General features: G+C 43.5%; 1 protein-coding gene across 6 annotated transcripts in view; it reads right to left on the bottom strand.

Moving 5' to 3' along the window:
• Positions 1–22,104, bottom strand: part of MECOM (MDS1 and EVI1 complex locus) — a 363,007-nt gene that overhangs the window by 9,794 nt on the left and 331,109 nt on the right. For 3 of the 6 annotated variants that reach the window (XM_068144954.1, XM_068144953.1, XM_068144958.1), the window contains 5 exons: positions 16,202–17,564; positions 14,221–14,308; positions 10,751–10,777; positions 2,668–2,834; positions 150–227 (listed from right to left, as the gene is read on the bottom strand). In XM_068144954.1, the coding sequence (XP_068001055.1) occupies positions 150–227; positions 2,668–2,834; positions 10,751–10,777; positions 14,221–14,308; positions 16,202–17,564 (1,723 nt within the window). The remainder of the gene's footprint in view (positions 1–149; positions 228–2,667; positions 2,835–10,750; positions 10,778–14,220; positions 14,309–16,201; positions 17,565–22,104) is intronic. The other 3 variants (XM_068144955.1, XM_068144957.1, XM_068144959.1) reach the window with 2 other exon arrangements.

The following is a 22,104-nucleotide window of genomic DNA, read 5'->3' on the forward strand; positions in this document are numbered from 1 at the left end:
AATGCAACGCTGGGTCATCAACAGGCTGCTCAGGAGTGAGCACTGGAGCTGGCCAAGCAAGGCTGTTGAACATTGATTCCTTTGCTTTGTTGACTTGACCACACCCCAGGTAAGGGGGTCACAGACAGCAGGGTAAGGGATGACAGTACCTATAAGGCTGCTCTCCAGTGTGCGTCCTCAGGTGACGTGTTAGGTTTGCAGATCTGGGGAAAATCTTGCCGCAGTATCTGTGACAAGAAAAGGTTTGATGAGACAATGCAACTTTCAATGGCTTCAGCTCCATTTGAGCTGCCCTGGATGTGCTGCCCAAATGGAATTGTTAATACATGGGACCATTGGCATTGCTTCAGTGTAACGACTTCTCAATAAAAGCATTCAGCAAATCTAAGTGATTGAGACACTAACAGGCATGCAAGAACGGGACTGGAATTGCTGGAGCCAAGCAGCTTTTCATGTGCATGAGCAAGGGATATGTGAAAACAAACTAGTTTTAAAGATCAGCCCAAACGTGTCAGCTCACTAGGTGATTACTGATCACATTCAGATTAGCAATCAAGAGAACCTGTTATTAAAGCCTTGCATTACTACCTCCATGCAAGCAAATCTCAAACCTTGCAACCAATTCTGCATGTCAGCAAACATGACATCATTTTGTGCACTGAATAGGATCAGAGCAGACAAGGCTCAAAGACCTAATCCATCAAGGTACGTTTCTATAACAACATGTCGTGAGAGAAGGTGACATGTTTTCAAAAAGATCAGATAAACTGATATGCCAGCCTCAAAAACGCCGCTGAGTTCTGGAGATGATAGAGAGACCTAAATAATGCAATTTAAAACCCATTCTCCAAACTTGATAGTATGCCATGGGAAAACAGCAACAAGGGTAAAAAAAAATAAATATCACAGAATCACAGAAACATTCAGGTTGGAAGAGACCTTCAGGATCACAAAGTCCAACCAATAACCCCACTCTACAAGGTTCACCCCTAAACCATATCCCCAAACACCACATCCAAACCACCTTTAAACACATCCAGGGTTGGTGACTCGACCACCTCCCTGGGCAGCACTTTCCAATGCCTGACCACTCTTTCCATGAAAAAAGTTATTCCTAATATCTAGTCTAAACCTACCCAGTTGCAGCTTGAGGCCATTTCCCTCTTGTTCTATCACTAACTACCTGTGAGAACAGACCAGTAGAGAGCTACAATGTCCTTTCAGGTAGTTGTAGACTGCAATGAGGTCTCCCCTCAGTATCCTCTTCTTCACACTAACCATCCCCATCTTATTCAGTCACTGTTCATAAGATTTATTCCCCAGACCGCTCCCCAGCTTTGTTGCCCTCCTCTGCACTGGCTCCAGCACCTCCACATCTCTCTTGTATTGAGGTGCCCAAAACTGGACACAATACTCAAGGTGTGGCCTCACCAGAGCTGAGTACAAGGGGACAGTCACCTCCCTACTCCTGCTGGACACAGCATTTATAATATAAGCCTGCCCTTTCGTGCAAGCAACGTATTAACATTCAGTTTGTAATTGGCCTGGTTCTGTTAATGACATTCAGCCCATTTTTGCAGGAAGAGAAGGAGCACATGCAGCAGTCTGTTACATGAATGAGGGTGATGGTTGCTCCATGGGATGACTTTGAAGATTGCCATCCCTTCACTTTTAACATCCCATTTATTTTTTCACACCATGATGTATAAGCCTTCAACATACCCACACAGCTAATTCTGCTCTCCTCCACAAAGCTCCCATTCATTTTGGCTGCATGTACAATGACTATCTTCATTGTATTATTTTTTTTCCCCCCTCCTTTTTAAGGTCTGTACACACAAGTCCTAATAAGTCATACATTCTATCACTGATCCCCTTTGGATATTAAAACCAGAAGCACCGAGCGAAAAAGAAAAAAAAAGGCCATGTCTGTAGTTTATGATCAAAAAAAAAAAAAATCAATAATGAAAGCACACTTGTGCATATGAAAGTGATGAGAAAATTTGGAGAAAAAAAAAAAAAAAGAATTGTTTATATAATGGTTTCCACCTCATTTATCAAACGAGGGCTGGAGCACTTCTCCTATGGAGACAGACTGAGAGTGTTGGGGCTGTTCAGTCTGGAGAGGAGAACACTCCAAGGAGACCTTATTGTGGTCTTACAGTATCTGAAGGGGGCCCCCAAGAAAGCTGGAGAGGGACTTTTTAGGGTGTCAGGTAGCGATAGGACTAGGGGGAACAGAACAAAACTAGAAATGGGTAGTTTCAGATTGGATGTCAGGAAGAAGTTCTTCCCCATGAGGGTGGTGAGACACTGGAAGAGATTGCCCAGGGAGATGCTAGAAGCCTCATCCCTGGAGGTTTTTAAGGTCAAGCTAGATGTGGCTCTGGTCAGCCTGATCTAATGTGAGGTGTCCCTGCCCATGGCAGGGGGGTTGGAACTGGATGGTCCTTGAGGTCCCTTCCAACCCTGGCATTCTGTGATTCTGTGAAACTGGTCGGCTACAGGGCAAATGCTTTATTCCATAACACCAGAAACTGAGTAAGTAAGAACCCCTAGCTTAAACACTTCCCTGGGGCACAGGGAGCCCTGAAAGACCCCATCACCCCTCCACACAGGGAGATTTGAGGAGCCCAAGAGGGTATCCCAGAGCAGCTTTGGGGGTACCTGCAGGTGTATCTTTCCTTGCCCTTCCGCAGCAGGGTCTCGGGCAGGGAGCTCGGCGGCGCGCGGAAGTTGAACATGGATGGCACCGACTGGATCAGCTCATTGGCCTCTGGCTTCAGGGCACTGAAGCTCTCCAGCTTTTCAGCCATGTTTTCTATAGCGGACATCTGCAACAGAAGACAGCAGATTATTGCTTTGGCTTTCTGCCCTCACTGCAAAACCAAAATACAAATTTCTTTTGCCCAGAGGGAAAAAATAAAAAGGGAAAAAAAAGCAGCAAAGGCAGAGTTGCAGTCTCAAGAATTATGGAACAAGGTGGTGGCCACAATGTTGTCCCCCTTGGAATAACTCCTGTAACGGCTACAGTGAGGTGCACTTTCTCCACAAGGCCAGCATGCAGTAGAACTCTTGTCCTGATGACTACAGTAGGAAGCTGCTTCCTCACAAAGCCTAAACTAGCCAATATTCATTTATCTTTACCTTTAAGCCTCATTCCAGTTTATGCAGACATGCTCTGTTGGTGTGTTCCCACGAAAGAAGTGAAGCTTTGGGGGGTTTGGTGCTATGTGCTGACATTACCTGTTAGATGCCTATCCAATTTTTCTAAAACCTCTTAATAGTCCTGCTCTACTTTTAGCTGCTTGTAAACCCTATGTATTTTGGGATGTATCCATTCTTGGTTAGCTCTCTGGAATTTTTAGGGAGTGGGGATTAAACAATTTCTGGAGAATGGTTTCCTTTAAGGTGTCTGGAACTGACCATGAGAAACTGCTCCAATCCCTCAACCACTGTGACTTGGAGAGTTCAAGCCTGCTACTCAGCCTACTGCGAGGTGAGAGCAACCATCTGCCTCTTCATGACACCACAAACAAACGAAAACCAAGAAACCCAGGATCTCACCTACAGACCATAGAAGCCACAGCATGAGCCCAGTGCAATACCTTGCTTGTAAAGAAGAAGGAATTCCATGACAGGCAAGATGCTGACTGCTCCTCAGCTGGGAACATCTTTACAGCTAACCTTTCAAAATCCAGAAGAAATTGCTGCACTTATTGACATTTTACAACTTCATTTTAATGGGAAAACCTGCACATTTGTTGGAGGTATTTTTAGGTTTTATTTTAATAGGCAGAATTGTACATTTGTCTCCTGGAAAGACTCTGCACATGCAGGTTAGCTCTGGCTTTGTGGGTTATTTTTTTTGTTTTGCCTCCCCCACCCCCCCCTTTTTTTTTTTTTTCCTTTTAGCCTGTAGCCTGCCCTCTCATTTCATGCTCAGATTCCTAATGCTGAGTACAAATTGCAATGTACAGGGTACCACTGCCAATTTGCCAAATGTCTTTCATCAAACACGGTGCAAAGAGAAGGGAAAAAAAAAAATCTCAGAGGGAAGTCAAGATACATTTACTTGTCAGGCAACAAATGTGAAAGCCTTGCGAGGCAGTAGGGGCTGTAAGCTCTGGGGTTTGATTCATAATCACTCAGCTGCTAAAACATTCTCCACAGATGCAAGGGGACAGCACATTTGTCAATATGAAGGATTTTGACATCTACTGATCACAGGCGTGAGATATGTAATGATGATGCTGCTGGGAGAGGAGGTAATTCTACCTCGGCACCCAGATGTCATTATCAACCCATCCAACTCGACATTACCATAGATTTCTTTTTACATGACTTCATCTTTTTCTTTAGTCAGATTGGATGCATAAAGCTTTTACAATAGTCTTTCCACTACCTCTAATTCCTTCTAATTGCTCAATGCAACAATTCACCTGTCTGCTTTGCAGCTGCCTGAAACAGATGGTACGAATGAAGAATGACCTTTGGCCTTTGGGCTGATTAGCAGTGACAAGACAGTGCACGGGTTATGATAGCACATATTTATGATGGAGAATAACAAGGGCATTGAGAAGCATAATAAATGTTTTATTTATGTATATTTAATATTCAGGTCAGTTTCATTATCTAGTGGCTTTAAATCATTTTTGGATCATCATTTCTCAGGTACGTGGTCCCCTATAATAATATATTCAAGCACCTATCTTCCTCTTTACATTTAAAATGGCTTAGTCATGCTTATTTTTTTTTTAAGCTTGTGTTTCTGTTTTTCTTTCCAGGATTTTGCAGAGAAGAAATTGAAACCAACTCTTCTCTAATGCATGCTGATGCAGGATCAGCAGTATCTCCAACACTGCTTCCAGGATTACATCAGTCCCAAAATAGGTATGAAATCAGCATCTAATCTCAACCCCCTCACTCAGAGGAAACACAAGCACTTCCAATTATTTTAAAGCATTACTTGTTTTCCAAAAATATGTTTCTCACCATAGGAATGACTATTGTGTTTGTTGATGGTTGGTTTTTCTTTTTTTAATGACTGATCTATGCAGTTACCTGCTATGATTTATATTCTCCAAGAAATGCACCAGCGATGACGGGAAGTGCTCGGCCCCAAGCCTTTGCTGATTACAAGGTGGTGGCACTCCACAGCTGTCAGGATAATTATAGCTGTTCCTATCTGCTGGAGATAAGACTCACACTAACCACGGCTGGGGTATTTTCTTAAGAAGTCCTAGAGTGGGGTGGTGTTCTGGGCTTTTGGGATGCAGTTCTGTCATGAGATAGGCTCCTGGACTGCAAGAGCTTGTTACAGTTCACAAAGTCATAGAACGATAGAATCAACCAGGCTGGAAAAGACCTCAGAGATCATCAAATCCAAACTATTACCTAATACCCAGCACCTCATGACAACCAAACCATGGTTTCAAGCGCCACGTCCAATCCTTTTTTGAACACCTCCAGGGATGGTGACTCCACCACCTCCCTGGGCAGCACATTCCAATAGCTAACAACTCTCTCTGTGAAGAACTTTCTCCTGACCTCGAGCCTAAACTTCCCCTTGGTGTAGCTTGAAACTGTGTCCTCTTGTTCTGTTGCTGGTTGCCTGGGAGAAGAGACCAACCCCCACCTGGCTACAACCTCCTTTCAGGTAGTTGCAGGGAGCAGTAAGGTCTCCCCTTAGCCTCCTCTTCTCCAGGCTAAGTTCTGCCAGCCCAGCCCCACAACAAGCTCTGTTATTTTATATGCAGGTGGACAGCCCCTGCTCATCAGTCTACTTTGCAAAACAGCTGCTTGAGTACTATGAAACCTGAGCTTTGTCATCCTGAGGGACTAACCCAGGCACCAAAATCCAGCAGGAATTCTAAACCTTTGACACAAGCATTTGGGAAGCCAGTATCCTGGTTTCAAGCAGTTCCCCCAAGAGATGCAAAGGAGAGTGAGCAAGGGACAGACCTTCTCCTCAGCGTCTTCTGTCACACACTAGCAATGAGAGGTGCAAGAGCCTTAATTGAAGGTTGCATCTCCATGATAGTGTTGAACAGCCATTGGGAGCTGCTGCTCCCATTCATTTGGCTAAACCCTTTTGGAATCCATTTCTATTTTTGTCAAGGAGAGTTCACCAGTTTAATTAGGTGCATGTGAAAAGATACTGCCTTTTGTTCCTTCTAAGCCTTTTGCCTGATAATTCAGCTGGGTGCCCCTCTCTCTCTCTTCCCCCTTTTTATTGTTAAAACTAATGAATAACCATTTCTCATTCAGGTTCTGCTCACCATTCATGGTCTCACAGAGCACAGCTCCCTCAGGCATTCCTTTTCCAAGCTGAAAGACTCAGTATCTACTTAGACTCTTTTTGTGTGGAAGCTGTTCCCTAACTCTCATCCAATACTGTTGCACTTTTCTGTGTCTTTTCTAATTCTACTATGCCCCTTTTGAGAGGGACTTCAGCTGTATTCAAGACCTGAAGGCAGTGTAACATAATGATGGCTTCAATTCCTTTCTGCTAAGCACTCAAACAGTATTTTCATAAAACTATTGACTTCAAGATCTTTTTCCTGAATTACATGAGTTAAGAGTCACCTTTTCCCCTCGGTATTACTGGGTACTTACTGACATTGAGTTTTATTGCTATTTTAATGCTCAGTGACTCAGCTTTCTGTGAATCTTGTGCAAAATCTTCACAAGTCAGCTCTGGATGTAGCTATTTTGAACCAACAGCTGCAAACTTTCCTCTTTGCCTGGTCATCCATCCTTCATCATTTACAGACAAAAGCCACAGTTCAGATCCCAGTGACAGTCCAAGGTGGACTCACTCATTGTCTCCCAGGATTGGAAAAATCACTAGTTTATTCTTACCTTTCTTATTATCCTAATTATTAACACAAGGGATAACTTTCCCCTCTTCCACACTGAAACTCTCCCTTTCATCTGAAACACAGATGAATTAGCTCCCACTCCTTTAAAACACCATTACAGCTGATTGCAAAGCAAGACTTGCCTCCATAACACCATGGAGATGCTACCAGTCATCAATCTACCAATCTCCTACAGCAAGCTGTTAGTGACAGCATCAGTCCAGGGTATAGGTGGGTATTCACGGCCACCTCATCTCTCTGGGGATGGTCCCCGTGGACCACCATGGAGGTAGGTGTGTGGCTCAAGCTGCCAGACAGTGCTTTGGGGAGAAGTCTGCACCTCAGCTGAGCGCATAAGGGCTGTGACCATCCCTGAAAGGAGCAGGGGAGGAAGGCACAGCTTGACCCCAAGGATGAGATTAGCGTAATTGCCACCTCCATGGGGAAAGCCCGCTGAGGAGGTAGGAGAGCAAGAAGATCCTATTACATGTTTTACATACAGCTATTGCCTTATGGACAAGTCATGTCTGCTCCTAATCTGAGGCTCAGCGAAAGACAGTATTTTATACAGAACAGTAACTTTTGATTTACATATGTAAGAGTTGTTGATTCTATCTGTGTCCAGATGTCTGGAAAAGGAAGCAGCTTTCCCCCACCTCCCTCCTGCTCCCTGAGAGGCTATTAACCTCCCACTGACGCAAACTAATATGAAGTCGCAATTCCCCAGCTCCGACTCAAAAATGCAGACATTACCATAATCGGCTAAAAGGAGTATTTATAAACATTTCAATGGGCAAGATATCATCAGCAGGGGCCTGGAACATTTGTCTTAAAATTTATTAACCAACAGAAGCAAAAGTGGCATAAATAAAGGGAAGGGCTGTTGTTGTTGTTGTTTTGTTGTTGTTGCTGCTTTTTAAGAACCTAACCTGATGATATGAAATAACCTCCCAGACAATGCCATGAATTACATGACCTCATGCTTCACAAACGCGACTCCTTCCCTGCTATCGTCGCAAAAACAACTTTTATGGCTGTAACTCATGGGAAAAAACCCAAAAAACAACCTGTTCAGATGTTTGCTTTCTATTTTTACTAGTGTTATTTAAAGAAATGTTGAAAACCCAACTGCTAAAGCTCAGGGTTTCTTCCTCCCCAGTTCAAGCTATGATGCTTCCTCTAAAAACTGTGACTTGTGAATTTGTCGTCTCCGAACTCTGTGTGTCTGGACATCCAGCCATGGAACTTTTGGCTGAGCTACATTCACTTATCACATGTGAAGCCCTCATTACAGGAAGGACATTGACCTGATGGAGTGGGTCTAGAGAAGGGCGACAAGATTGATCAAGGGGTCAGAGCACCTCTGCTACAAGGACAAGCTGAAGGAGCTGGGTTATTCAGCCTGGAGAAGAGAAGGCTCCAGGAAGACCTAATAGCAGCCTGCCAGCACCTGAAGAGGGCCTACACGAAGGATGGAGAGAGACTGTTTACAAAGGCCTGCAGTGACAGGATGAGGGGCTGTGGCTTTAAGCTGGAAAAGAGCAGATTTACATTGGATGTTAAGAAGAATCTCTTTACTATCAGAGTAGTGGAACACTGGAACAGGTTGTCCAGGCAGGAGTTGAGGCCCCTTCCCTGGAAATATTCAAGGTGATGCTCAACGAGGGCCTGGGTAACCTGATCTACTTGGGGATGTCCCTGCTGACTGTGGGGAGGTCAGATTGGATGACCTTTGGTCCAGGCTGGAAGGGATCTGCGTTCTCTGATTCTATGACTCTGATGGCTGAGCTTTATGAAGCAGTAGCAAGAAACTCCTGCTGATCTGCAATCTAGTTCCAGAGTAACTCTATTTGTCTTAATTAGTTAGTGGGGATTTAGCTGATCCAACAGAATGGATTGTGTCCTAAAACAAGTCTACTGAAACAGAAGCTTTGCTAATGCACTCAAACTTCTTTTCATTGAAGTATTTACAATGATTCTTCATAAAACTACTGCAAATTAAGTGTGAACCCCTTTATAGCAACCTTCTGTTGATGGGACCAGAAGGCGGTGAGAAAGTCTATAGACTAGATCAATCATGATCTAATCAAGACTGGGTGTTCCCCATTGGTTTGTACTGTAGGTTCCTGCTAAACAATGAAAGACTCTTGAAATATATGCCACAGGCAACTGTGAATTGAGATAGAAATACTCATGTGACATATTCAGAACCCTCAAGATAGAAGATTCATCCACGAATCAGTGTCCTGTTCTAGGCACTTTATGTCTGAAAGACCTGTTTCTGCTGCAGCTGCTCCAAGCCCTAACATGGCCAGGAGACAGAGGGTCACAAAAACATGCAGGATGATGGAAATTTGAGGAGCAAGGCAATGTCAAGGAAAGCAGATAGAAGAAATGGTCTGCACTGAGTTTTTCAATTTCCCAGATAGAACCACTTTTTGAGAGCAGTGTATTCAGAGTGCTCAGGCCAAATCACAGCTTCTACCGTGGTCCCTTCACATGCAAAGAAAATGTGTGGGAAACACTTCTTGTGCTCTCGAAGTCTGGCATCTAACCCTATATACTGAGCTCACTCAGCATCTGTGGGTGCTTGCAGGAGTCCTCTGGTGCCTATGTAGCCCTTTTTAGCTCAGCATCCTAACACTTTTTTTTCTGCTGCATAAACCATCATTTTGCAGGAAGAAAATGGGATTAAAAGCCATGTGCATGCAAAGCAGAGGTCCACAGATGATTTTGAAGATGCCATGGAGAGCAGGGCTGGGTGCCAGATTGCAGGGCTAGCATCTTTGAGGGCTCCTGCACTAGCCCCTTAAGGAGACAGACACAGGAAAGAGGACATGAAGATCTCAGATCTCATTTTGCTAAATTCTGGCTTTGTCTTGTGAAATGAGTCCACGTCACACTGCGAGTGATGAGCGAGGGTGAGTGAGTCAGGACCTGAGCTGCAGCCGGCTGGCTCCAGCTCTCCCCTCTGAAGCCCAAAGATTGGGAAAAACCTGGGACAAGTATTTATGGGTTGAGTGCTGCAGCTGAGGAGCCAGCAATGCAAGAGCAAAACACAGTGTTACTGGAGTTGCATCTGCAAAAGCAGTTGCTATGGCTCACGAACAATTTAGTTGTCTCAAAAATAACATTTTACAAAAACAGAAGAGCAAGCTCCAGTCTCTCCCATAGTAGTAAAAGCACCATTTCTGTTTGTATAAAGGGGACATTGTAAGTACCCACACAGGGCAAATCTGAGCCAAACAGGGCAAATAAATGGGCGGGTTTTTTGTGCTTCAAGCACAGCAATAAGCAATTCAGCTCAAATCTTCAAGGCTATTCCAGGGACTAACTCCCAGTGAAGTCACTGAGAGAAAACTAAAGCTGTCTGAGGTTCTCTATTTTAATGTACAAATTATTTAATCTGTATTTGAGACAACTATTGCAATCTAACAAGATTTCAGCTTGAAAATTCCACTGCAATCTCTGAAGGAAACAGCTTGGAACAATTTCAGGTAAATATCATAGTATCAGTCAAGGTTGGAAGGGACCACAAGGATCATCTAGTTCCAACCCCCTGCAATGGGCAGGGACACCCCACACTAGATCAGGCTGGCCAGAGCCTCATCCAGCCTGGTCTTAAACACCTCCAGGGACGGGGCCAAAGACCAAAGACTGCGCTCTGAAAGCCTCACTCAGGTAAAGCTCCCATTGCCTTCACCAAATAAAACCAGCAGGGCAAAAATAAAGCCGATTTGACCCAAGAGGATATTTATCCACTGCAACACTCTGTAGGAAAGCCTGGCATGCTCCATAATTGAGTGATAAGTTATCTTTCATATTATATTTTTCTTATGCAATTTATTTCACAATGATTAAATCAAAAATATAAGCAATGAACTTACCCAAATTCTTTGATCAGGCAATTGGAACTGGGAGCAAAATTGAAACAAAAACAACACATTATTCCTGCATTGTAACCCTCATTGCAATCAATCTACTAATGAAGATTTTATTTAAAGATACAAATTAAAATGTTACTCTGAATGATTTGGTGCATTGGGGTATTCTCTCCCTTAAAAAAAAAGCAACCCCTTAAAGGGCAAAAAAAAAATATTGTGAAATAGAGTTAAATTATTTGATTTTCAGAGCTTTCAAGCCAGTGCCACTGGGAGGAATTTTGCCCAGACACAGACAGGGTAAGGACTGCAGGATTTAATTGTGGCCTTCCAGTACCGTAAGGGAGCCTACAAGAAAGCTGGGGAGGGACTTTTTAGGGTGTCAGGGAGTGACAGGACTAGGGGGAATCAGCAAAACTAGAGATGGCTAGATTCAGATTGGATGTGAGGAAGAAGTTCTTCCCCATGAGGGTGGTGAGAGACTGGCACAGGTTGCCCAGGGAGGTGGTGGACACCTCCATGACTGAAGGTTTTTAAGGCCAGGCTGGATGTGGCTGTGAGCAACCTGTTCTAGTGTGAGGGGTCCCTGCCCATGGCAAGGAGGCTTAGAACTACATGATCCTTGAGGTCCCTTCCAACCCTAACAATTCTATGATTTATGTGTTTTAATCTCTACTTCAGAAACCTAGTTTCAAGATCCACCTGTTAGCCATCCTATTATCCAATTAGAAATCAATTAATTCTTGCCTCATCAGATGGGCAGGTTTCCAAGAACAAATTCCTCTACAGAAACACAAACCCAGAGGACACAAACAATAACACTGTTCTTATTTTACACAGATAAATCCCACCAGCAGAAAATGAAAACGTGTGGTACACTCCACACCTGTACTTTTACAGGGGTGAACAGGACTATAAAGGAAAAACAGCTTTGCTGCAAGCTGTTCCCCAGCCCTCCATAAATACTCAGTCAAACTCTGCCTTTCACTAACAGGAGGCTCCTTTCTATTAAAATCTGCAAGAAAGCATATTTTGGTCTTTATTTTCCTGACAGGACATGTGATGATGGTTTAGGGTTTGTTTTTTATAATGTATTAAGAGTACATGTTACACTCCTGACCCTTGTATCCATCCATCTCACACCAAGTTACAGACATCATCCCTGGCAGTGATTTAACAAAAAACCAGCCTTTACCACGTTTTTTTTTTCTTCTGTTGCACAATGAGAAATGAGGAGGAATGGGCAAAACCTGGGCAGATTTCTGCACTCCTGTGCGTGTGTTCAGTACCCTGGGTACAGAACTAACCCTCCCTCCTGACAGAGGCTGCTGGCTCTGCCCCACCTCAGCTGCCAGTGCAGTAGGGAGGCAGCATCTGACACCTCCTGCTCACGCTGATGGTTTTGGTGACCATGCTAAGACCTTCTTTGGACACCAACAATAGATTTAACAAACACTCTGTGAAAAAACATGAAGGGTGAAATCCCAATAGCCTGCCTGCTAATGGCACAACACCCAATATCTCCATTTCACCCGCACATCTACACCACCCTCACCTAAGCCCTACTGAACCCTCCCCTTCCAGTTCCCCAGAGATATATAGAGTATCCAATGCCTTCCCTGCCTACCACAGCCAAACTCCTACCATTTTACCCAACCAGGCTCTGTTCCTACCCACCAAACACACCACCTATTGCCACCATCAGATCAGTCTGCAGCAAAACCTCCAGAGCCCCTTGAATCAACTTCACAAATCAACACTGATTTACACCTTCTGAAAAGCTTGCTAGTATGAAGCAAAATTGCAGTTTCTTCCACTGACACAGTACCTAAAATGCCCTCATTTAAATAATTTACTATTAACTGACAGCCTCTTAGCTGTTCTAACAGAATTACTCACTCAATGGAGAGGAACCAGCCTGGTTTTACACCGGGGGACACAAAGAGGATTGAGCTCCTGTTTGCACATTTGTGCGTTAGTGCTATCTGCTGTGAAATAGGGATTCTCGCTTTGTAATCTGGGCAAATTAGGTATCTCAGCAATTAAATCCTTCATTAAATCCTGCTATTAAATCCTTTACATAAAATCTTGATAATTTTATTACTTAATAGACCCTTCATTTTCTATAGGCATTGGAACTGGAACAAGCTGTTATTTTGCACTCTCCACCCATGCAATCATTTTATTTGTTCATCTGCAACTACAGAGGCATCAGCTGCTCCTCCCAGTTCTCCAGAAGTTCCACAGAACTTAGGACATAGCAACTGTTGACTGCACTGAGAAAAAAAGCAAAACAAACAAAAAAGCAAGTGGTAGCCAATCATTGCCATGGTTTGCACAGGAGAAGCAGCACTAGAAACAGCAGCTCCTGCTTGGTTGCTTAAGACAAGAGACACTTAAAATCCAAGACCCATATAGGGTGTCATTATTAGGATGCAAGGGGGTTCAAATTTGCAAATATCACAGAGCATTTTATTTCAGGCATAAGATTTGAGCCAAATTTTTAGCACAGTCTTCTTGAGTTAAGGAGAAAGAAGACAAAATGAGGATGCAGGGCAGTCAAAGAAAAGCAACACATAGTTTGCATACAGGTACTCTTTCTGTGCTACCTACACGTTGCATTTACACCACTTTAGGGACACTTTCCTAAATTTTTCTTACCCAGCAAATAAAAAGCAGGATTAAGGCCAGTGAAGAAGACAGCAGCCCTCTCATAAAACACATCTTCATGTTCTATGAGGAGTATACATCTGCTCCACTATGAGGGTGGTGGATTACTGGAACAGGTTACCCAAGGAGGTGGTTGAGGCCCCTTCCCTGAAGTTATTCAGGGTGAGGCTCAACAAGGCCCTGGGCAACCTGGTCTAGTAGAGGATGTCCCTGCTGACTGCAGGGAGGTCAGACTGGATGACCTCTGGAGGTCCCTTCTGGCCCAGACTATTCTATGATCCTATCCCACAAAGTCACTGCACATGCTATAGACCACAGCAGCTACCAAGAGATGGAGCATTTGCTTATGAGACTTGGAAGCATTGAGTGGAAGGTTTTAATCTCTTTTCTGGGAGTCCTTAAATACCAACAATTGGGATGGCCAGCTTTGCTGGCCTGACTTTTAATATACATGATCTCCTTGCAGTCAATATTGACTCCAACATAACAGCCCAGAGGACTGGAGAGTGCAGAAGACAGCTGGGGTCCCAGCAAGTGCTGGGAGCTGGGCTGTAGTTTTGGAGCAATGCTGTTCTAAAACATACATGTAGTTTCAATCTGGCTTCCTCTATAATCAAAACATGTTGTTTCATCTGCAAAACATCAAGAAGCTCAGAACAATGCTTGCGCTTTTCCACCACAATGGTACAGCAAAAACTATGCGTTTTAGGAAATCCAAAAATGACTAAGACTGCATTCATTCCTCTGCACCTGCTTTGAAGCATCAACAGGCTTGTTTACAACATCAAAATTCCCCAAATACTTACTTGTGGATGAAACAAGAATCCCGGGGAAGGTCTCAAGTATTTCTCCTTTAAAGCTTCCAGTGGGTCAGTTAGTTTTCTTTTTTCTACTCTGTAAGTGTTAAAATTAGAGTTGCTCATGATGAATCAGTCTCAGGTATTAATAATTATACAGCTGCTCATGTTTAAAGCAATCAATTCTACATCAAGTCATTTGTTTCTCAGAGATAGTAGTAAAAGTTAAGTACAGTCAACTCGTGATTCCTGCTTACAATTCACTACTGCAAGTGTGGGCTGTGAATTAAAGGGAGATTATACCATTAGCATAGGAAATAATTCCATTTACAAAGATTGGTAGCAATAATAATAGGAACCAATGACTAACTGCTGAGCACTTCTGTGAAGAAATACGGCAACCGAGTGTGGTCTGCACTCAAAGGAGAGGAATTCAAGGCAAAAGGAGCCTTGAGCAATGGGTCCGTTCTTGTCTGACCACATGAGATGTCTCAGCCACCATCCTGGAAACCTCTCCTTGGACATGGCTGTGCACAAGCAGGGTGAGAAAGGTGGGCTTGCAGGAATGCACTGCATCCGAGATGCCAGCAATGACTACAGTCAACTCATGTGGGCACTTAGGCAGTGAAACACAGCACAGATAATTCAGCAGCAGCTTCAGAATTTCAGGTTTTGGCTTTTTCTGTTACTGGTGTGTATGGCATAAGGGACAGATCCTACGTAGAGCTAACTCACAGCAACGGAAGGCTTGGTAAGAACCAGCCTTGCGCTACGCTGCCAGAATGTGTCCAGATTTCATTAGCTGATCCTGCAGGACCATAAAACACGGATCATTATTTCCGCTGCTGCAGGCATTTAACCTGAACATGATGCAAAGAAAACCTATGGTCTAATGCAGATACCAATCTGGCATGAATAAAACCATCTCAATAAACAGCATCACATCCTGTTTCTTCACAATGCATACCTGTTGTCTTATGCAAGAGCATGCACCAAAAACTTTGCCCATAGCACTTCTTTTTCAGATAAAAGTAATAAATTAACATCACTTACATGGTGGGACCTTTTTTTTTGGTCAACAATAGGCTGTAAAACCAGTCATTTATATTACAGGCAAATCTTTTTATGGCTAATATTTCTCTAAACTAATTTAGATGCATGACTTTGGCTGGTTACAGATATATGAGCAGAGAGGCAAAGGGCAAAGAGGGGCTGACGCACACAGGATGCAGGTGGAATTCAGATCCCTGTGAGATCCATCTCAGCATTACTGGGAAACACTGAGGGGTCAGGATTTTACCACTGGGTTTTAAAACCTCAGCTCGCTGGCAGTGTCTCCTTGTGCACCCATCAAAGCCAGTGACAAGGCTCCCGTTAACTTCACAACAGAATAACCAGCCCACCAGTTAAACTTTGTACACACAAGCACACCGCACCTTCAATTACGTTAATGAAACGCCTGAAGAAATCAATCCATTGGTCAAATAATGGTTAAGAAACTCTCAGTTTCCATAGTTTTTATACACCTTTTATACACCTTAAGACAAAATTGCTTCTTTGTTGTACTTATGAGATACTCCTGACTTAATTTTACATGATCTTACAGGGTCATTTCCGACTGAAACGACTCTAAGATTCTGTAATTCAGGAGGAGCTGGGAAAGTGCCGTACAAGTGGCACCCTGGAGAGATGCTCTCACACTTCCAAGGGAAGGCAGAGGGCAGTCAGGGTGAGTGGACAGCACTTTGGAAGGAAAGGAACTTGAGGCAAACCAGTGATGTCAAAGACAGTGAATACGCAAAACATCCAGGACAACTCCTTTCTGGGTCAGGGGCATGCAGCCTAGGCACCCCATGCCCCAGTGGTGGGATGACATCTCCAGGGACAGTGGGATGGGGGACAGAGCTGCCCTACACCTGCAGGCATGTGGCCTTGGCAGACCTAGCTGCCTGTACCAAAGGATGCCAAAAGGCAGAAGATAGTCTGTTACCTGTAAATGGGATCCATAAAGAATGGGGTAGGCCTGGCGTGCTGCAAGGAGGACTCCGAAGGTTTCCTTTGCTCGAGGTCACCTCCTTTCTTTTCTCCAAAGACGTGGTTTTTCCGAGGCTCGGCTTGTTTTGTGACGCTGGCTCGACTTCTGCTGCCCATGCTGAGATCTAGAGGCTGGTCCTGACTTGCTGCAGAGGGGCCTGCTGGCTTTGAGGGTATGGGAGTAAGTGGCTTCTCCTCCTTACGCTTTATGGTGAGGTCAAAGGGAGACTCAGAGCTTCCCTTTGGGATCTTCTTTATTTCACTGGGTGATTGGGGCTCCACTTTCAAGGGTAACGGTCTCAAGTCTCTATCAGGAAATGGATACATTGATTGAGAGAATGCTGGAAAAAATGGGAGGGGAAACATGGAAGGGTAAGGTAAGGCTCCGACTTTTTTGTCTTGCAGCCCCACAAGTCCTGTTGAACCAAAGTACTTTTCAGCAATAGAAGCAATAGCCTTTATAGAATCATTCACCGCTCCTGACACCGCAGTCTGCTCCTCTAAGGATGGTGAGAATATGGAATGATTGCTGTGGTCTTTCTTATTATTTATTGAAGCCAGGCTCTGCAGAGAGCTTACTTTGTCTTTGAACATTTTACCATTTTCTTTAAATTTCTCTTTCTCACTTTCAATGTCACTTTCCAGATCAGAGCCCGAGGTGGTTTCCAGGTCACTGCCACTGGGGGTACTGACATCGTCAAGGTCAAGGTCACTACTCTCTGACTGGTCACTGAGTTTCTCATGCGGCCTCTCTTCAGAGGACCTCTCTGGTTGAAGCTCCACTGGCTTATTCTCCCCTACTGATGGTTGCTTATTTAGTGCCTTCAAAATATCCTGGGTGGCTGGCAGTATCTGAGGATTTGTCATGAGGGGACTTTGACTTTTGTTTGTCTGATCTGTGCTCGGTAGTCCTTTAACAGGAGAACTAGTAGGTAGCAAAGGTGGCCTGTGGTACAAGCCTGAAGGAAACAGACCAGGGAAGCTAAAAGAAAATCCAGGAGCTGTTGGAAAGGTAAGACCAGCAGGATGCCTATTGGCTCCAAAATAGTCAGCAAGGCCCGGATTTGCATGATTCATATTAACCATGGACGTTTTATCCATAGCTGGGGTTCCAGGAAGTGAAATGCCTTGGCCAAAAAATCCTCCTGCTGCAAAATGGTTCTTGCCCTCACAAAATCTCCTGTGTTTATTTAAGGAAGACGTAGTGCTGAACATTTGTCCACAGTCTTTGCACTTGATTTGGGTTCTGCAATCAGCATGCATGCGCTTATGACGACAAAGGTTTGAAAACTGAGTATAGGATTTATGGCAGACCTCACCTGTATGTAAACAACAACAACAACACATCTCAGGCTTTATGGTAATTGCCCCCACCCTCAAAATTTTGCAAATAACACGCTTTTTATACCCGCCAAACGTCAATTAGAATGCCAGAAGGAGAAGTCTGGGTGCATGAATGTACCAAAGGAGATTGTACTCTTCGAAAGCAAGGCATCCTAGCAGACAAATGTCTATAGACACAGCACCAAAACCCGCTCCAGCAAACCAGAAAAGGTCTGACATCACTACAAGACGTTTCCTTGTTCACTTTATGCATTGCACAGTGTTGCATATTCAGAACTGTTACTCTGTGCTGCATTAGCACCCAGAGCCCCTCTGAGAGCTGCAGCTCAGTGCTGTAACGCCACATGAACCCACTGTTCTCCTGTGCCAGTGAGCACTCCTCTCTTCAAATGACATCCATCTCTGTCACCATTCACATGCAGAAGGTTAGTCATTAAAATAAATATTTGCAAGACCAAACAGGAGATAGACAGAGGTGCCTCAGAGAGCTTTCAGTCTGCAAGACCACAAGGATAAGGAGACAACCAGGTAGCTCCAGGTGCATAACCTTATTAACAAACAATTTTTTCCCATTTACAATTAAGAATTTAATCTCAAAGTCCAGGCTAGGGCCTGAGTAACCTCAGTCTGGTACTCTCATATGTCCAAAGCGTATCTGTTCATATAATGCATACAGTTCCCACAGGTCTCCGGGATGCTGTAACTCTAATTTCCCCATCTTAATAACTTTACTAGTCTTGATTCTGTTTTTTGGACAATACACACTACTTCAACAACAATTTCCCTTAAGAATGCAGCTGTATTTTATTTGCATGTCTGATGCTCAAACCAGCTCGGTGGATTTCCTTTCAGAATCCTCCGGGATGAGAATAGCATCAGCCTCACAAGAGTAGCACTTGGAGAAAGCCTGAAACCACGGAGAAGAGATCTACCTTGAGCTTCTGAGCCTCATCTAGCCCGTAACATTTGGCACACTGGAGCACAGCTTCCAGCAACCCTTTTCAGTAGCAGGACGCTGAAAGTGGTCCCAGGGGTGCAGAGCAAGACACTACAAAGAACGAATCATGTCCCTGAAACAAACAAGATTTTGCAGGTCCCTGATCTTCCAGCTGCTACAAACCTTAGGGAGCAAACTGGGGCAGCAACCAAATCTTAGGTCTGTAAGTTAAATTGTGGTTTGGAAGAGGATAATGCTTAGCTCCCTAGTGCCTTTTTATGTGCCCTTTTTGGTATCTTTTGGATAAGCAAAGGCATCGAGCAAATCCCAAGGCTGAGCTATGTCTTGTGCTCTTCATTACAGTAAAATTTGTCTGTATCTTGCTTCTCACAGTATCAGCTCCAGGGCTGTTTAAAAACAAGGCAGCAGCACTATCAGTAAGCAGCATTATCCCTCTGTAATAAAGCTTCACCACCCCCCCATCCCCCCCTTTTTTTTTTCCCCCCAGCCAGGAAAAAGCATGTGGCCACTTTATTTTTATTTAATTTGTGTTATATCATATGCTCTCATCTTTCACACATCAAAGCCACACAACAATACACATTGTGTATTCTGAGGCCTTTTTAACAATCATTTTCATGATTTGAGACAGACTGACATAATTTACAATGGCTCTATTTTAAGCCTGCAAAGGAAACTGAATTGAATGTATCCCATCCTGCACTCCTGGTTCCCATGAACTGCAATCACGTCCTCTAACTTCCACTTGCAGCGGGGCCTGTGCTAACCTTCCTGATCCTCTAAATCTCTGCCCTTGAGAAACCTGACCGCTTGTTGTCATCTCTTAACTGTTTACCTCTTCAGCAGGCTGCTTCATATCTCAGCAACAATGCTCCTATTGTTCGAGGGCCTGATCCTGCCTGATCCACCCATTTTCCCTGTCCATGTCCCACTGACATCCCTGGGACAATTCGTGGGGTAAAGAGTGCAGGATTGGGCCCAAACACAGGAAATTTGCAATGCGGTAATTCAGGAAGAATGTTTGTTGCTGTGTATCAGTTACTGTTCCTGCTGGAAATCATCATTCCAAAGTACAGGTAAGAAGGGAGAGAAAATAAAGAAGTAAAATTAAAAGGAAATAGGGGAAAAAAGAAAGATGGAAGAGAAATGAAAAAGACAGACAAGAGAGAAGGGAAAAATGAAGAGAGGAGGAGGAGAGAGGAGAAAAGAGGGAAAACCAGATCATCCTAGTTCCTTTAAAATGTTTGATATTATCTGGAGAAGTACTTTATGTTTCTTTTTTTGGAAACTACTTTATTTGCCTCTTTAACTTAGAACTATTTTTTATTCAATACACAACTATTTGCCATGTATTTGCTGCAGTATGAAGCTCTGATTTTTCTATTTTCTCCTATTTTTAGCCTAATCGCAGGCATCAGGTTTCTGCTCCCACAGACCAAAGTCACCTCAGTACTTCATGGTACCAAATCAGGCCTCTTACCTTACTGTTAGGCTCTTATACAAAAAGCTCCCCCTGCTCCCACTGGGTTGATCAGAGAAACCAAAACTAAACTGACCAAAATGGTGATACATTATGAAGTATTCTCCATTAATACCTTGAAAAGTCAACAGAACCCAGAAATATTCTACTCTGGAGAAAAGCAAAAATACACACCTACAATTCAGAGGTACCCTTACAAACTACTAAGGAAGATGCAAATTAATCATTAGACTAAATATACTTTCTCTCAGTTTTAGAATGAAATGAAGCCAATAATGGCAATCCCATTAAAATATGTCAATATTTACCATTATAATCTCAATCAAACAACTAACTGCTACACTGAGGCTTTTACCTTTTTGAGCACATTCATTGAGATGCTCCTTGCTCAAGGTGCCTCTGGTATATTTAACAGGCAGCATATTCAATCCACAGGCTCTCAAGGCTGGCAAAGAAATTTTGGGGTCAGGTCTAAAGCTCTTTCTCTCCAGAGCAGTCTTACTTTAGAGGACCATCCCCTGAAGACTAAGAGTAACATGGCATGACTGAAGGACACACCCAACTTTATGCTGATTAAGGAGGTGACTCTAAATTGATTGCACCAGCTCAGCCTCCATGGAGATTCCCAGGACTCTCTAGTAAGTTCTACCTGGTTTTCATCCCATGACTTTTACTTCCAAGTAAAGTTTTGTTTATACTTCAGAAGGGTTATCAGCTTTAATTGCTTCCATGTATCAAAGCAACAGAAGCTGGGTTTGATTTCTCCTATTACACCTTATTACATCCTTTCAATCTCAGCACCATGTTTTTAAGCCACTAAATTTTAAGGGAAGCTTCCCTCCTTGCAGCTTTTATTGCTCTACAGGTTTAACATAAGCTCACAATCTGGCTCCCAGTCTGCAAAATTTCATCTCAAACCTACACATGGTGTGCACCAGGATTGTCTCTGCACCCCAAATTAGCCAGCAGTTAATTTTGCATATTTTCTGCTGATTACAAAAAAAATTACTCTTAAATACTATTTTGAGTATGTTCAGTCTATTATGGCATGTGGTTTCTATTTGGAGAGGCTGGAGATTTTGTGAAGGCAGTGAGTAATTACCTTAGTGTTGGTGAGTTTTCACTCAAGCTTGGGCCATGTACTGTAATAAGAGACAGTTGCCATAAACAGACTGGTACGAGAAAATCGTGGTGTGTGGCCTTCTGGTGGAAAACAGATATCTCCTTTAGGTGACCCTAGCTCCCTCCTAAAGCCTACCAAACATGTGGTCTCCAAACACTTTTGTTCTGCAATTACATGGCTGTTATTTGTAGGTTGCTTGATGGGTTTTCATCCCTCACTCTCTGCTTATGAAGACTACCAGTTGCTGTTTCATTTATCAGCATAAATAGTAACAAAGAGCATTTGAGAGATTGTTTCATTTATGACAGGTGCCACTTGCAGACTTTTATGTAGGGCATTGCAGCAGGACCATCTGAAGACTCCTTACCTAGCCAGAAGTTACTGTTTTCTATTAATTATAATCTTTAAGTGCAATTACTTAGCTTGTAAGCAGGTTTAAAAACTATTAGTGATATTTATTATTGGATGTAGTTACGCATTTTCTCGTTGAAGAAGCCCAAACCACAAGTAGTATCTAACTCAATGGCAGGTATACAGACTTTGCACAAATGAGTCTGTCAAGCCAGTACCCCTCCTCTTGAGCAACTTTCTTACTGTGAAGCTGTCACTTTCCCTGCCTGTGGTGTCAGTATTTTGGTAAACTTTTGTTGGGAGCAGCAAAAGATTAAGAAAGTTTAGCACACAAATATGGAAGGTGGTCAGAGATGTCTTTCAAGCCATAACAGGCGCCTGAAAAGACTGATGGAGGTTAGCACTGCTAACAACCATATTCTCAACTATTTTCTACCTCTGCTTCCCTGGTGAAAGGGAGAGAAAGGCACATGTGACATTACTGTGTTCCCAGCTTCCCCATCTGCCAGCAGGATCTGGCTCAGCAGTAAACACAACCTGCGAGACTCTGAGGATATGATTTACAGCCCAGTACAGAAGCCCACAGAGAAGGCAACTATTATT

The sequence above is a fragment of the Melanerpes formicivorus genome, unplaced genomic scaffold (genome assembly GCF_026170545.1).
Source record: "Melanerpes formicivorus ecotype bairdi unplaced genomic scaffold, bMelFor1.0.p_v2 SCAF_12, whole genome shotgun sequence".
NCBI lineage: Eukaryota > Metazoa > Chordata > Aves > Piciformes > Picidae > Melanerpes > Melanerpes formicivorus.